This window comes from Diadema antillarum, unplaced genomic scaffold (genome assembly GCF_040938485.1).
Source record: "Diadema antillarum isolate AM-2024a unplaced genomic scaffold, OU_Dant_1.0 seq00000809_RagTag, whole genome shotgun sequence".
NCBI lineage: Eukaryota > Metazoa > Echinodermata > Echinoidea > Diadematoida > Diadematidae > Diadema > Diadema antillarum.
In genome coordinates, this window is record NW_027271689.1 from 763,968 (window position 1) to 777,183 (window position 13,216).

General features: G+C 37.2%; 1 protein-coding gene across 1 annotated transcript in view; it reads left to right on the plus strand.

Moving 5' to 3' along the window:
• The window catches only part of LOC139739625 (CCR4-NOT transcription complex subunit 6-like), a 29,038-nt gene extending 25,947 nt beyond the window's left edge, over nucleotides 1-3,091 (plus strand). Inside the window, exon 10 of the mRNA XM_071650236.1 lies at nucleotides 1,046-3,091. Within this exon, the coding sequence (XP_071506337.1) occupies nucleotides 1,046-1,476 (431 nt within the window). The 3' untranslated portion in view covers nucleotides 1,477-3,091. The remainder of the gene's footprint in view (nucleotides 1-1,045) is intronic.
• Nucleotides 3,092-13,216: the final 10,125 nt, after the last annotated feature.

The following is a 13,216-nucleotide window of genomic DNA, read 5'->3' on the forward strand; positions in this document are numbered from 1 at the left end:
GCCAACTTTCAAAGCAGTAGCCTCATCCCTTCAAAAGTAATCAGACTTGAAAGTGAGGAGTGTGCAAAGCGTTATCAAAAAATGAAAAGGGGCCTCTGAGACATACCTGATCTCACTACTTTACAAAAATAGGAGTTGTAGAAAACCAGCTGACAATGCATTTTCCCATTCATTTTATGATCCCAAACCTTAGAATAATGTAGAAGAAGGGTAGTTCTTTCAGAAAATATGAAAAAATTATTATTGACTTACACCTTTTTTGAGTACTCACGAAAAGTCAAGGGGTGCGACTTTTTGTTCGTTTTGTGATGCATGGTCACATATTTTCTAAAAACAGTGATACTAGTTGCAGTTAAATATGCAAGATTTCTGATTTCAAGATTCCTGAAGATTTCTGACTTTGTTGTGCAGTAGAGAATAAGACATTCTCCCTTAATTGAATTAATCTAGAGTTGTAATGAAGCAGCAGTAATTACTCTGTGAACCACCAAGGCTTGTAATTGCCAAATGTTTGACAAAAATCATTGTAAGATTTTTTTTTTTCCTCTGCATACAAATTCTACAAAAAGTTACTTTCACTACAAAGGATGACATGCATGTGCAACCCTTGTGTGTGGTTTAACAGATAAAATGAGAATTCTGATGACTAAATTGATCATTTTGGTGAAATCTGCGTGAGGTCCAAATGTAATTACATGTGCTTTTTTTTTTTTCTAAACAGCTTTTGTGATCACATGCCTTGATGAGGTTGTCAATGAAATTATTAGGTAGTGTTTGCACCTTCTTGCCAAACATATTGAAGTCGTCTTTGTGGTTTATTGCATTTTTCAATATGATGATATATTATAAATCCAGTCCAAATATATTGCTGGTGAATATGCAGAGCATTCAGCTAAAGCTTGATTATGATGTGCATGCTTATTGATATTGATTGTTGTGACATTGCTTATGAAAACAAATATAGATGTGTCTTCTAGCTTGAACTGCAAATATGAAAGCATGAATGTATATTCAACAAGACAAGTTTCATTCTGCCACCATGCAGGAGTTGTGGAGTACCTTGAGATGGGAAAAATCTCCGTCCGTCACCCAGACTTCAAGGATCTCAACTACAAGGTTCTGAGGAACTTCTCCTCCAACAGTGAGGCCAATGGCCACATCTCGCACTCGTTCCAGCTGAAGAGGGTGTACCAGAACAACCCGATGCGCTTCACCAATTACACCTTTGACTTCAAGGGCATCATAGACTACATCTTCTTCTCCAGGCAGGCCATGTCTGTCCTGGGCTTGCTCGGTCCGATGGACCACGAGTGGATCGACACGACCAAGGTCATGGGCTGCCCCAACGCCAGCATCCCTTCAGACCACTTCTCACTGCTCACAGAATTTGAGATGCCCCTCCCCACGTCCCCATCAACGCCCCCGTCGTCAGGTCTCTATCATCCGACGCCGAACTACCCCCTAGCAAGACGGTAGCAAGAGGCTCCGGGTATCTCAGGGTGGTCTCAATTTTTTTCTTGAAAGTCATTTGTATATGGACCTCGAGAATTTTTAAGAAAATTTACGAAGACAAAATGCAGGATTTTGTGTGTTTTTGTATCTACTTTGTAAATTATAGAAGAGTATTAAAGGTGAAATGAAGTTAAAGTGCTTTGAGCTTTTCTAGGAGAGAGAAATATGACACTTGTATAGACAGGTTAAATGTAAACTGTTGGCTTTTATGTGTGGATATAATCTTTTTTTCAATTCAAGACATACCTCATACATCAGATTCTGGTGAAATTGTTTGATGTGTTGTTTACAAATCACTCCTTTTTGTACATAGAAAGGTAAATCGTTGCAGTCCAGTCAATAGATCAATGTCAAACTTGTCTTGCAGTTGGGGGTGTTTTACTAGAATTGCTGTCCGCTATTTTTGCTATTATTAGTCTTGTTTCAGTGTGTGTATTTTTTCGTGAAGTGTTGGCAATGAGAAGTTTGAGAGCACTTTAGCTTCATTGAATTAGTTGTATGCAAATACACACAACCTGTGTTTCATCCACTGAGGCTCTGAGTTGCCCTGACTTTACCCCTGTCTTTTTGAAGGGGAAGTGCAGTTCTGAGCCCCAGTTTTTCTGTTTCTTTGTGAATTGAATCTCTATGTAATTCGTACTTTGTACAGTGTGTAAAATTGATGCTATTTTGCCAGAGAAACGTGAAAACACTAAGACCCCGATGCAACACTTGTTTCTTTTGTGCTCCGTGACAGTGTGGGTGTGTGCTCCCTATCGTTAGATTCTTGTCAATTTGAGAGGCTTGTTAACGACATGTTAATGAATATTCCCAGTGGCATCGAGCCATATTATACTGAACTTTATTCGTGATTGAAAGGAGATCATTGGGCATTCAATTTCCAAGCATTGTGGTGTTTCTACAGCTATGTCACTTGATCTGCTCCAAGGAAAATGCGATGTTCACACTTTCTATGCATCAGTATCCCTGTATAACTAATATTGAATGTTGTGTGAATACAGCAGTAAAACAGTTGATGACATGGGGGAGGGGATGTAGTTTGTGGTTTTTTTTTCTTTAATAAAACAGATTTCCACTGGATTCACAATAAACAGGATGCATTTGTTGAACATGACAACTGTAATCATGAATGTAATTTCAAGAGGTAATGACACCATAATTTAAGTAAGTTAATCTTCAGTCCACCTGGCAGGTTTGCTTGAAGCATTAGTTTGCTTGATGATATTATGGGACATGAGTACACACTGCACAAACACTTTGTATGAAATGTGAAAAGCTTCATGGCATTGTCAAAGTGTGTTTGTTTGTGTGTGCCACATGAAAACACATCTGAATCTCTTGGACCCAGTGAAACAAACACATCACTTTTAATACAGCATTCCTCAGCTCGCTTGCCATTTCAAGTGCAAAGAGAAGATAAGATACCCAGAAAGGATGAAAACAAAAAGGAGATGACTTCTGCTTTTGTAACATGGGAGGCATGACTTAAAAATAAAACAATGAAATGGCCGACTCTGTGCACTTTATTTTTTGCCAGTTGATATATTTTGTGAAGTTGTATCCAGACTAATCCCCTTTGTGAAAGAAAAAAAAATGCACCAAAAAAACCAGAAGTGCACTGGAAGAAACAGATCATAAATGAGACGAAGATGGGTGACGTGTGCGGAATTTTTGTGCTGAGAATGAATCATTGTTATGTCACATCCTTAAGTTATGTGAGGAGTATTTTATGCTCTTTTTTTGTCTGATTAACAGATCTGTCCTTTTCTCTTCTGTATTATAAACTCTACCAAAGTCAGTCCAAATATGTCACAAGAGACGGGTCTAACAGATGCGTGTGTGTTCATGCGTATCTTTGGAGGCTATCCCATCTAATGTGCACATTGATTAAGAGACCGACCTCATAAATTGGGCAGCTGTATTCAGTCCAAGGGTAGGTTGAAATAAAGTGGAATAAATGTAAAAATGACCGAGTCCAATTGCAATATCTTTAAAACCCTTATATCCTGTTCTTTCAGTTGTTCTTTCAATTTGCTGTTTAAAATTCTGCCCTCCCAAGAAGTTAGTACAGTTAATTTGGTATGTCAAATGGCTCCAATGAGCAGGTGAACTTTGCCCAATGTTCAGCATTGACAAGGGTGCATTTGTGTCATTTTAATCCAGGCTGTGACATCATCGGTGTGCAGTTCTGCATGAATCAGGAAGAACTTAACTCTGCTGCTTCAATGGAGAGTGAATTAGTGTTGATACCCCTGGTAGTTTCTGGACATGGCAAGTTTATAAAACATTTTAAAAAAAATCGAACTGCCATTTTGTTTGGATAAAGAATGAAGACTGGTTATTAGTTACGTAAGTTCACTGTTGTACGAAAGTGCAACTATTTCATAAATAATAGGATGAATGCTGTCCAGTGATCAGACAGGTGCATCCGTATTACTGTGTGATTCAGGGGAATAAGTTTGCAAGTTCGACGCACCCCAAGTATTATTCAGATGAATTGTTTTGAGCCTAATGTGGAAATTGCATTTCTCAGAATGATACGAGAAATAGACAGTTTCGCTCAAAGGTGCTTAACCTGTTGCATGCACAAGTTTTAAGATTGAAACCACACTGTTTGATAGAATGAATTGTTCAGAGGCAGATACAGATTTTGATTATATCAGAGATGCATTGACAATTATTATTTATTTGCTGTCATGTCCATTGTCCATGTATTGTGCATCCCCATGTACTTCCATATTGTGTCACCTTCTCTCGTGCTTATAAAAGGGAAGACGATGTAAAAGTAACATTGATTATCTCATGCTCCCATAAAGAGAAAAGGGTGAAAGCCGTCAATTATGCCCTAGACAATCTAAATTCAAAATTAAGAGGCACAAATTGTTGTGATTTTTGCACAGCGGATTGAGTCAAATTCTGTGAAATTACAATTTAATCCATGAACTAAATCATCATTCAGACTGCACTTGAAGGGATAGTACAGTATTGGGACAGAGGAGGCTTAATAATTATAATTAACATGTATGCCTCATTGAGGAAATTCATCTGGCTCAAAATGGATGTGAAGTTTGTTACAGGAAACGTGTTTGAAAAAAAAAAAAAAATGTTTGGTTTGAGTGGCTTAAACCTTGACAGAATTGGTAGTTGTATGAGTGAAAAACAAGACACAAATGATGAAAAAATTGATTCAAATTTGATGGAGGGGATGATAACAATAATACCCTTTTATAGTATCTATTCCAGGCTTCCCACTTATTTATTTTCAAAGCTTGTGTCAAGCGGTTTATCTTTCCTCTGTTTTTTTTTTTCCCCCTTTGGTATAGTACAAAACCCAAATTATTCATTCTTGAGTGAGAAAATAGTTCGCAAGGAGGCAAGCTGTCACCAAGTGAATGCAAAATGATTTCAGGCAGCAATCTATTACTGTACTATCCCTTTAACTGCAAAACGGATGGCTAGTCTTTACTTGTGTGCTGGTTTTTACTGGTGTATAATTGTTAGAATTCACAAGATTCTTTTTTTTTTTTTCCATAAGGGAGCAATGCAACACAGTAAATAATGACACCTTCCAAGATGTTGAAAAGTGGATTGAAAAGACTGACAAGTCATAGAGACAAGTCTATACAGTCATTGGCCCTAGGTTTTGTATGACATTTGTGTATGTCACGTGTAGTGTACAGTTTTGGAATATCTTTGTTTTTTGCACTGCTGTAGAATATAGATACCATCGTTGGTGACAGATTTTGAAACATAAGAAATGCTCTTTAGGTCAGTGATGGGGGAGTGAGAGAGAGTGTGTGTCAGATTTTTAAAAAAGATAAATGAAATGAAGAAATTAGAGTGCAGTGAATGGCATTTTTTGTCAGAATGTGGACTTATGGGTAATATTTTATTTTTTGTCGTTGTTCTGAGCATATATTGTGCCGGTAAGTGAAATTGAAAAAAAAAAAAATGACCATCTCACCCATGCCATTTTTCTCTTAATTCGTAGACATGGAAATGAATGGATAGAGAAATGTGCAGTAACTTGATTTGGACCAATGAGAAAGCAGGACCAGAGCTTGATTGTATATATGCACTAACTTAAAGCAAAGGTGCTGTGACCTCCCCGAACCTTGGCCACCCTGCACGTTCCAGAGAGGCAGCATGCATGTGCTTGTTCAGTACCGAAATCATAATTTTAGCAAGTACATTGTCGAGATATTGTACATAGATTTTTAATGTGGAATGATTAGCCCTTTGCAGATTGAAGTAACGTGCACCAATCAACTTGTTAAGTATGCCCTGTATGAACTGTGTATAGTGTGTACTTTTTCGTTTTTGTAATAAGGTTTGTGTGTGTTGGAGTATTTTTATGAGCTTCCTGCCCCTCTGGATTCTGCTGTCTGGTTTTCACCCCTGAGGCAAAATGGAGTCAGCCAAGGCTGTGCCTGCTTGCTCTTTTTCGCCTCGGTCAGAACCAGTTCCTATTTCTTTCCAATGTCTAGAATTTTTGGCCGATCCCGACAGGGAACAAACTATCTAAATCCTAAAAGATGGATGAACTTTCTTGGCGAAAAAGAGTCTTATTATCTCTCTGTACAATTCCTTGAATGGATCACTGATTAGTCATGATGTAAACAAGAGAATTTCCAAAAGAAACAACTAAAAACCTCAAATTAATTTCTTGACTGCTGAAGAAAGAAGGACAAGAAAGTTTGCCAAGCATTCATTTATTTTGCATGAATGCCCTCTGCGTCTTGTGATTTGGCAATTCATATTCAAAAAAGTTGATTCAGAGCCAGTGACTTGCTGTGTGCTACTACTACTCCAGTCATGAAACAAAAGATCTGAAATACTGCAAAATGAGTAATGAGGGACTATGGGCTCTTGTTGAGATGGTCATTTTTTTTTTCTGATAATAGGAGGCAAACTTCCATTTGGATCAGTGATATTTGTGTTGTGGCTGTTGCTATTTCCCCCCTATGTAAATTGAAAATATTATTTGCGTTTGAGAGATGCAGACTGTAATAGATGATTTGTAATCTTGAAGTGGGCACAAATGGAGTGGTGTTCCTCTACCCATCAGACTTGTGTAACATTTGAGTGCAGGGAGTCTTGGTTGATGTATTATTATTTTGATTTTTATTGATATTCTTGTCATTTATTTTGCTTTCCTTTGTCTTCAGTGTTGCTGTAGTATCAATGTAGTGAGTGCTGTCATATTCAAGCCTTCAGCCGGAGGATGGCATATTTGTGTTTCGATGGTTGCAATGTTCCCACGAATCAATCAAGAATATGGAATGTGTGCCATTAATCCTCTCCAGCTAATAGTGCCGCTCAAGGCAGCAACGAGAGTTGATGCACCACTAATTTCAGTGTATCTTTTTTTATTTGCAGCAGATGCAGTTGTTGCATTTTGTCCACATATGCCCTATCCTGCAGTGGGCTTTGGATTTTGTTGGAGCAGTAAACACTAGTCACGGTGTGTTTCCAGCGAGTCTCTGGTTTTTGTAAAGCCATGATGATTCATGCAATATGGACCTCAATGGAACTTTTAAAAAAAAAGTTTCAGAATGAGTAAATTAACAAAACTGAATATCCTGTCAGGTAATATAATGAAAATGAGCCTTAAAATGGAGGCTAGATCAGTCCTCAGTGGACACACAGTGGTAAAAGGCATGTCCAGATGCACCAGTATATACAATATGTGTGATACTCTCATTGACGCTGTCCGTGCAAATATTCCAGTCTTGCGTGTTGTAGTCTTGTAGTGTGACAACCAGTCAAGTTTTGACAGGTCAAATTAACCTTTGAATCAGTGTTTTTTGCAGATTTGTGTGATTAGAAGCATTCCACTTTTTTCCTGTACAAATCTCAATCACTTTGGATCAATCGAGTGATCTGAGCGATCAGATCACATATAAACATGCAGAGGAAAGTGTGGTACCGGTGACACGTTTGTTTTTGTGTTTTCTTATTTGTAATGCCCAGGAGAAGAGCCCAAGTGCTAAAAGATTGGAAAGCAAATTGCCAGGATGTCAAATGCATTCCCTTCAATTTGCTCCAGGGTTCTTGTAAGACTCTTGGCACCACGAAAGACCCTTTTTGAAAATTTTTTTGTGCAGTGCTAGCTAATTGCCATATACCATACCCATGTAGAAGTTTGCCATATCCAATCAAGTTGCATAGTAGCAGTTCACAGATTAAAGGTTTATGGTCTGGAGCTTGTAGGGGAACATTATCTGGAACAGGAATTAGAAATGTGCAGGTTGAAATGATGAGCATAATTGCATGAATATCAGATCTTGCATTTAATGAATCCATTTTTGGTTAAAAATGAGAAATCCAATGATATCAGAGATCACAGAGTGACCTTGTGTAATGAAATTAATAAACTTGAATGCTGCATCTGAAAGATGTTTAGCTGAAGATCAGAAGATTATAGTGACAGTGGAATCAAAACTTGCACATTTGTAACTTCTTGTTCTCAATGGCTTCTCTCTCACACTCTTTTTCTATCAGATCTCAAATAAGATGACTTTACCACATGAATTGAAACAAAAAATTATAGAAAAAATGTATAGCTAACAGATTGTAGGTTCTTTGTGAGGCTGTAGACACATTCTCTCTAGTGGCATCAAGTTATTATTATTATTTTTTTTTAACATCACTACTGCTCTTCCTTACTTGAAACGTCTGTACACGTAATCAGGTGCACAAAGAGGAGTAGTCCGAGTTGAAGTGTGTTAGGAAAGCTGTTCACCATTAGATTTACCAAAAAGAAATGAGATTAAGCTTAAGGGAGCATTAGAAAGGCAAATGAGTTTCATTGACTCTGTTATTGTTGTAGCGTGTCTCCTCTCTTCCCTGCTCGTTTCTTGACCCTCTGTCGAAGAGGATCGAGGGACAATAACTCTGTGTGGCCTCTCAATAGAGGTAATGCTTGTCTATTTTGATTGAATTAATCCCCATTTTATCTGTTTGGGATTTATTATCAAAAATGTGGAAAATAGAAATGCCAAAAAAACAAAAACATGACACAACTGTGAACTTGTGTGTTTTGTTACATCAACGTGCACCAGTGGATTATTCAAGAGTATTGTGATGTGGCGAGGTTGTGTGTTTATGCATTGATTGTGAATTGTCAACTTCTGACCAGCATAATCTGTGCCAAACTTTGATCAAAATCACATACACACAGTGACACACAAACAGACAGACACACACACACACAACTATACGCCTATATGTGCCATTCAATTAATGCATAAACTGACTTTGTACATACTACAGAAGTTAGTTACACGATGCGAAAGTGTGACATGTGATGTCGATAATAGAGGGACATGTACCCATGAGCATGTTTTATGAACTCTCAAATCTTTGTATTCAAAAGTTTGTCCTGCATTACCAACAGCTGAAGAATTACATTGCATGAGAGCACCAACTGGACCAACCGACTTCCTAGTTTCCTCAGACTAATGCTGGCAATATTTATCACCCTAACAATGCATTATCTACCACCAAAAGCAATCTTTGATGTACAGTAGTGGCCACAAATTATGAATTGTATGCCTCATTCATGCAATAGTCATTTTTATTGAAACCAATTTATTGTAACGGAATGTTTCTTTTGGTTTACAGGGATGTATAGTTGTAGGCAGGCGGACATCGCAGTGATTTTGAGGAGATATTTTATCATTTTCAATTTGAAATTTTTCTACTGGAGATTAGTAGACTCGATTATTCATGGCCAGGCAGAAATATGGTTTGTGTCATTTTGGCTGATGCAGAATTAATTGTATCAGTGGTAATGGCTAATATGAGTCATATATATATATTTTTTCCCAAAGGACAAAAAAGAAAAAGGGGGAAAAAAACAATTTATTACCAAACTTCGATGAAAATGACTTGTTATCCAAGACCAGGATTTGGTAAAATCAATCACTTGAAAATAGCTCATCATAAGGGAGCTTTAGATTTTTTTGTGACGCAGACATTCAAAGGAAAAGAAAACCCTGTTCTACGCATGCACAAAATTGCCAATAAAAATCGATCTCACGTCATCTGAATTTTCATGGTCGGTTCCGGGCCATTTTTGCATCTACTCAAATCACAATGCAGAGAGCTACTAAGAAGCAATGATCCTCTGGGAGCACCATTTTACTTTGTATAGGCTGTGTCCTCGCGTAATCTAAAACTACTTTGCAACACGATGCGGGTAAAGAGGAGAATGGCCAAAGTAATCGTTGGCTAAAAGTCTGTGCCACAAATCTGAAGCTCCCTATTACCACCAGCAGACGGCAGTTTACTACTACAGTAGACTCCCGTTATAACAAAGTCCTCGGGACCGGCAGTTTTCTTTCATTATATCGAAATTTCGTTATAACCGAACAAATAAACAATAGAAAAGTACAGAGTGGGTAGTGTTGCGGCCCGAATTTTTACTTTGTTGTAACCGGAATTTTGTTATAACTGTGTTCGTTATAACGGGAGTACACTGTAACAGCAAGTATATTCAGAGTGGTATGATCCCACAGATGCCAATACACTGTGAGCCCTTTATATGTAAAGCAGCTGTGAGTAGAGAGTTTTGATAGTCCAAAGCCACTCGAGCTCAAGAGAAAAAAAAATCAACAGAATGGTACTCATTAAAGGGACTGTACAGTACTGGTTAAGGTGAGGATTCAGGTTTATAACATTTTTTTGGTGAGATAATAAGAAATCTCTTATGAAATATGAAAGAGCATGTAATTTCAAGAAGGATTCAATGTTTATTTGATGAAAATTGGCCTTGAAATGGCTGAGATATGCAAAAAGGCGATCCTACTAAAATTGACAGGCCACAAGTTTTATTAGGATGTCTTTGTTTTACTCTGTTTATAGATATCTCAGTCATTTCAAAACCGATTTTCATCAAATAAACTTTTGATTCCCCTAAGCATTGTATGCTCTTTAACAATTCATAGAGTGGCTTTTAAATATCTCGCAAGCTAAATCCTTACGTACCTCAACCAGTACTGTACAGTCCCTTTAAACCCACTGTGTGCTTTGAGTGTTGATTGACACAGAATATCCCATAGTATTGTAGTCACTGTTCAAAGTCCCTAGCATAGGAAGGGGTAAGCCTCATGTTCTTGTATCACACTATCCAACAAATGACACACAAAATCTGTACAACACAGTTTCGTTTCTTCCATTCCCACTGTCTGTTTTATTCATACGTACACAAAATTTACTGAATGGTTATTGCCATCATGATAAACAATTTTACCACTAACAATTAGGTTAGTGAAACCTATTCAAATACACCTGTCTGTTACACGCAACCAATCAGCCTACCCTATACAATCTAATTATGGAGACCAGAATCAAACGTTGATATGAATAAACACAGGAATGAGTAGGTAAGCAGGAATGTCCATGCTGAAACAAATAAATATTGATATGTATGCCTTTCAAAGAAATCATAATTCTGTACGTTGCATGCTGCAGTCTTTAACATGGAACATCACACTGGAGAAAAAGTTGAATACAGCATAATGACTAAATACAAAGAAAAAAGACCAACATTGCAAAACACATAAATATCTCATTTTCCCCTCTACAGCTGAGAATTCAGGTAAGGTGTTAATAATTAGCACTATACGTGTAATAAATATGACATCTACAGAAATACATAAGATAAGACCAACGTAATATGCTTCTCCACTGATAGATTAATTCCCCGCAGTACATATTGCTCTAAGAATACATGACAGGAAAGAAGTGTATCAGTAAAATATATTAACATCAAGAAAAGTGCAAAGCAACATTTTCTTCTACATGTATCTTTCAAGAATACAAATGCACCAATTGGTAAAGATACCTTCTTGTTAGTGTGAATGCACCTATTCCTGTAAAACAAGGTGTTTTGTTTTATTGTACTTACTTTTTCCTTTCCATGTATTGCAAAACTTATTTCTTGGAAATGATAGAGAATAAGATGATGAAAGAAAGACAGCCAAAATTGCACAGTACCTAAAGAGCCTAGAATTCTATTATCAATAAATCTAACTCAAAGTTTTATACACATGAATTGAGACAAAGATGCGAATGTCAAAAAACATGTCAGCACACAAGGCTTGTAGTCTCAAATTCAGCCTTCCTACAATTCCCTATAACTACTTAACAGGTCACATGAAGATGTGAACAAAGGTTCTTTCTTATTACATTTCACAACAGAAATATGAGCCAAACAGAAACTTGCAAGGATAAACAAGTTAATGATCAGCTCAAGCCATTACTCAGGTTCCTTCACTTCCACCACGATTTTGCTATCATCAGATTTAGATTCCTCCTGGAAATTTCCTGTGAAACACACGCACTTACAACTCAAGCACATGAGCACAAGCTGCTATAAATAAGAATTTGATGACAGAGCTTGTAACCAACAATGTGAGACAACAGGCATGGTGGGAAACATACAAGGATCAGGTGACGGAGAAAGCAAATGATTTCACGTCTGTTTGCTCTCTATCACAAGACTCTTAGATCAGATAAGTGCAAGACTGATACAGGATTTCTACTGATGCTTTTCATCCACTTCACAGCTACAATGCTTGTGCTCCTTTGGTGTTCTGTATGCCCTGACAGGCATAAAGGTGGTGCTTCCACCCTTTCATTGACATCGTAAGTTGTCCACTGGCCTAGAAAGCACAGCTGGCAAGGAATATCATGGCTTACACATTTGAAAGTGGTATCACTATATGGATTACAAACATTGACATTACTCCATAATATATCAATAAACTGGCACAGAAGTAGTCCTGAAGGGACTATGGAAGGAAAAAAAAAAATTAATATAAAAGGTCTCCAGCCACACCACACAGGAAGAGAAACTACAGCTCATTCTGATACAGAAACCAATATTGACCATCTATAGCCACTCAAGTGCAGGTGGCTGTCGTAACAGGTCACATGAGTAGTTTCATCGTTCCGAAAGGTATTATATACATATATGCACATGTTTATTCTTAGGCATTGCTTCAGAGGAATAATTTATCCATAAAGAAATGGAAGAAAGTCTGATATAACAAATCCTACACTTTTAGCACTCTATACTACATTGTACAAACTAATGTAGAGAGTAGACTGCATAACATAAGTGTTCATATGCATATTGACCAAACCATGGTACATTGTACAGCCAACTCCTACTATAACAAATCCTCGGGAGCGGCAGTTTTCTTATACTGAAACTTTGTAATAGCCGAACAATAAAGTATAAAATAGTAAAAAATAATAACTTTGGGAACAGAATTTTCACCTTGTTGTAATAAGATTTTTGTCATAAATGCATTTGTTTTAACAGGAGTGCACAGTACACACAAATCTTTTATGGCTGAGAAACCATCAACATGCCCAGGTCACAGTGTACACAACAGACTATGTAAGTGTGATATGCTAGTCCCTAGAATACCATCATTGACTGATATATTACAGATCATACACATCTTTGCCATTCACTGCATACATTACAACCGCAGATGAAAAGCTCCCTTTTGGGCTAAAATCATGGTGTCTTCACTACCAGATGAAATAAAAGCTTATTAATATGTCATATGTCAAATTCACTCACGTCATGAGATTGTACATCATAGATTTAAAACCTACAAAAGAAAAAAAAATCACTAAATAGGTTTAATCTTAAAGAAACCCATACATCTTGACACAATGGAAA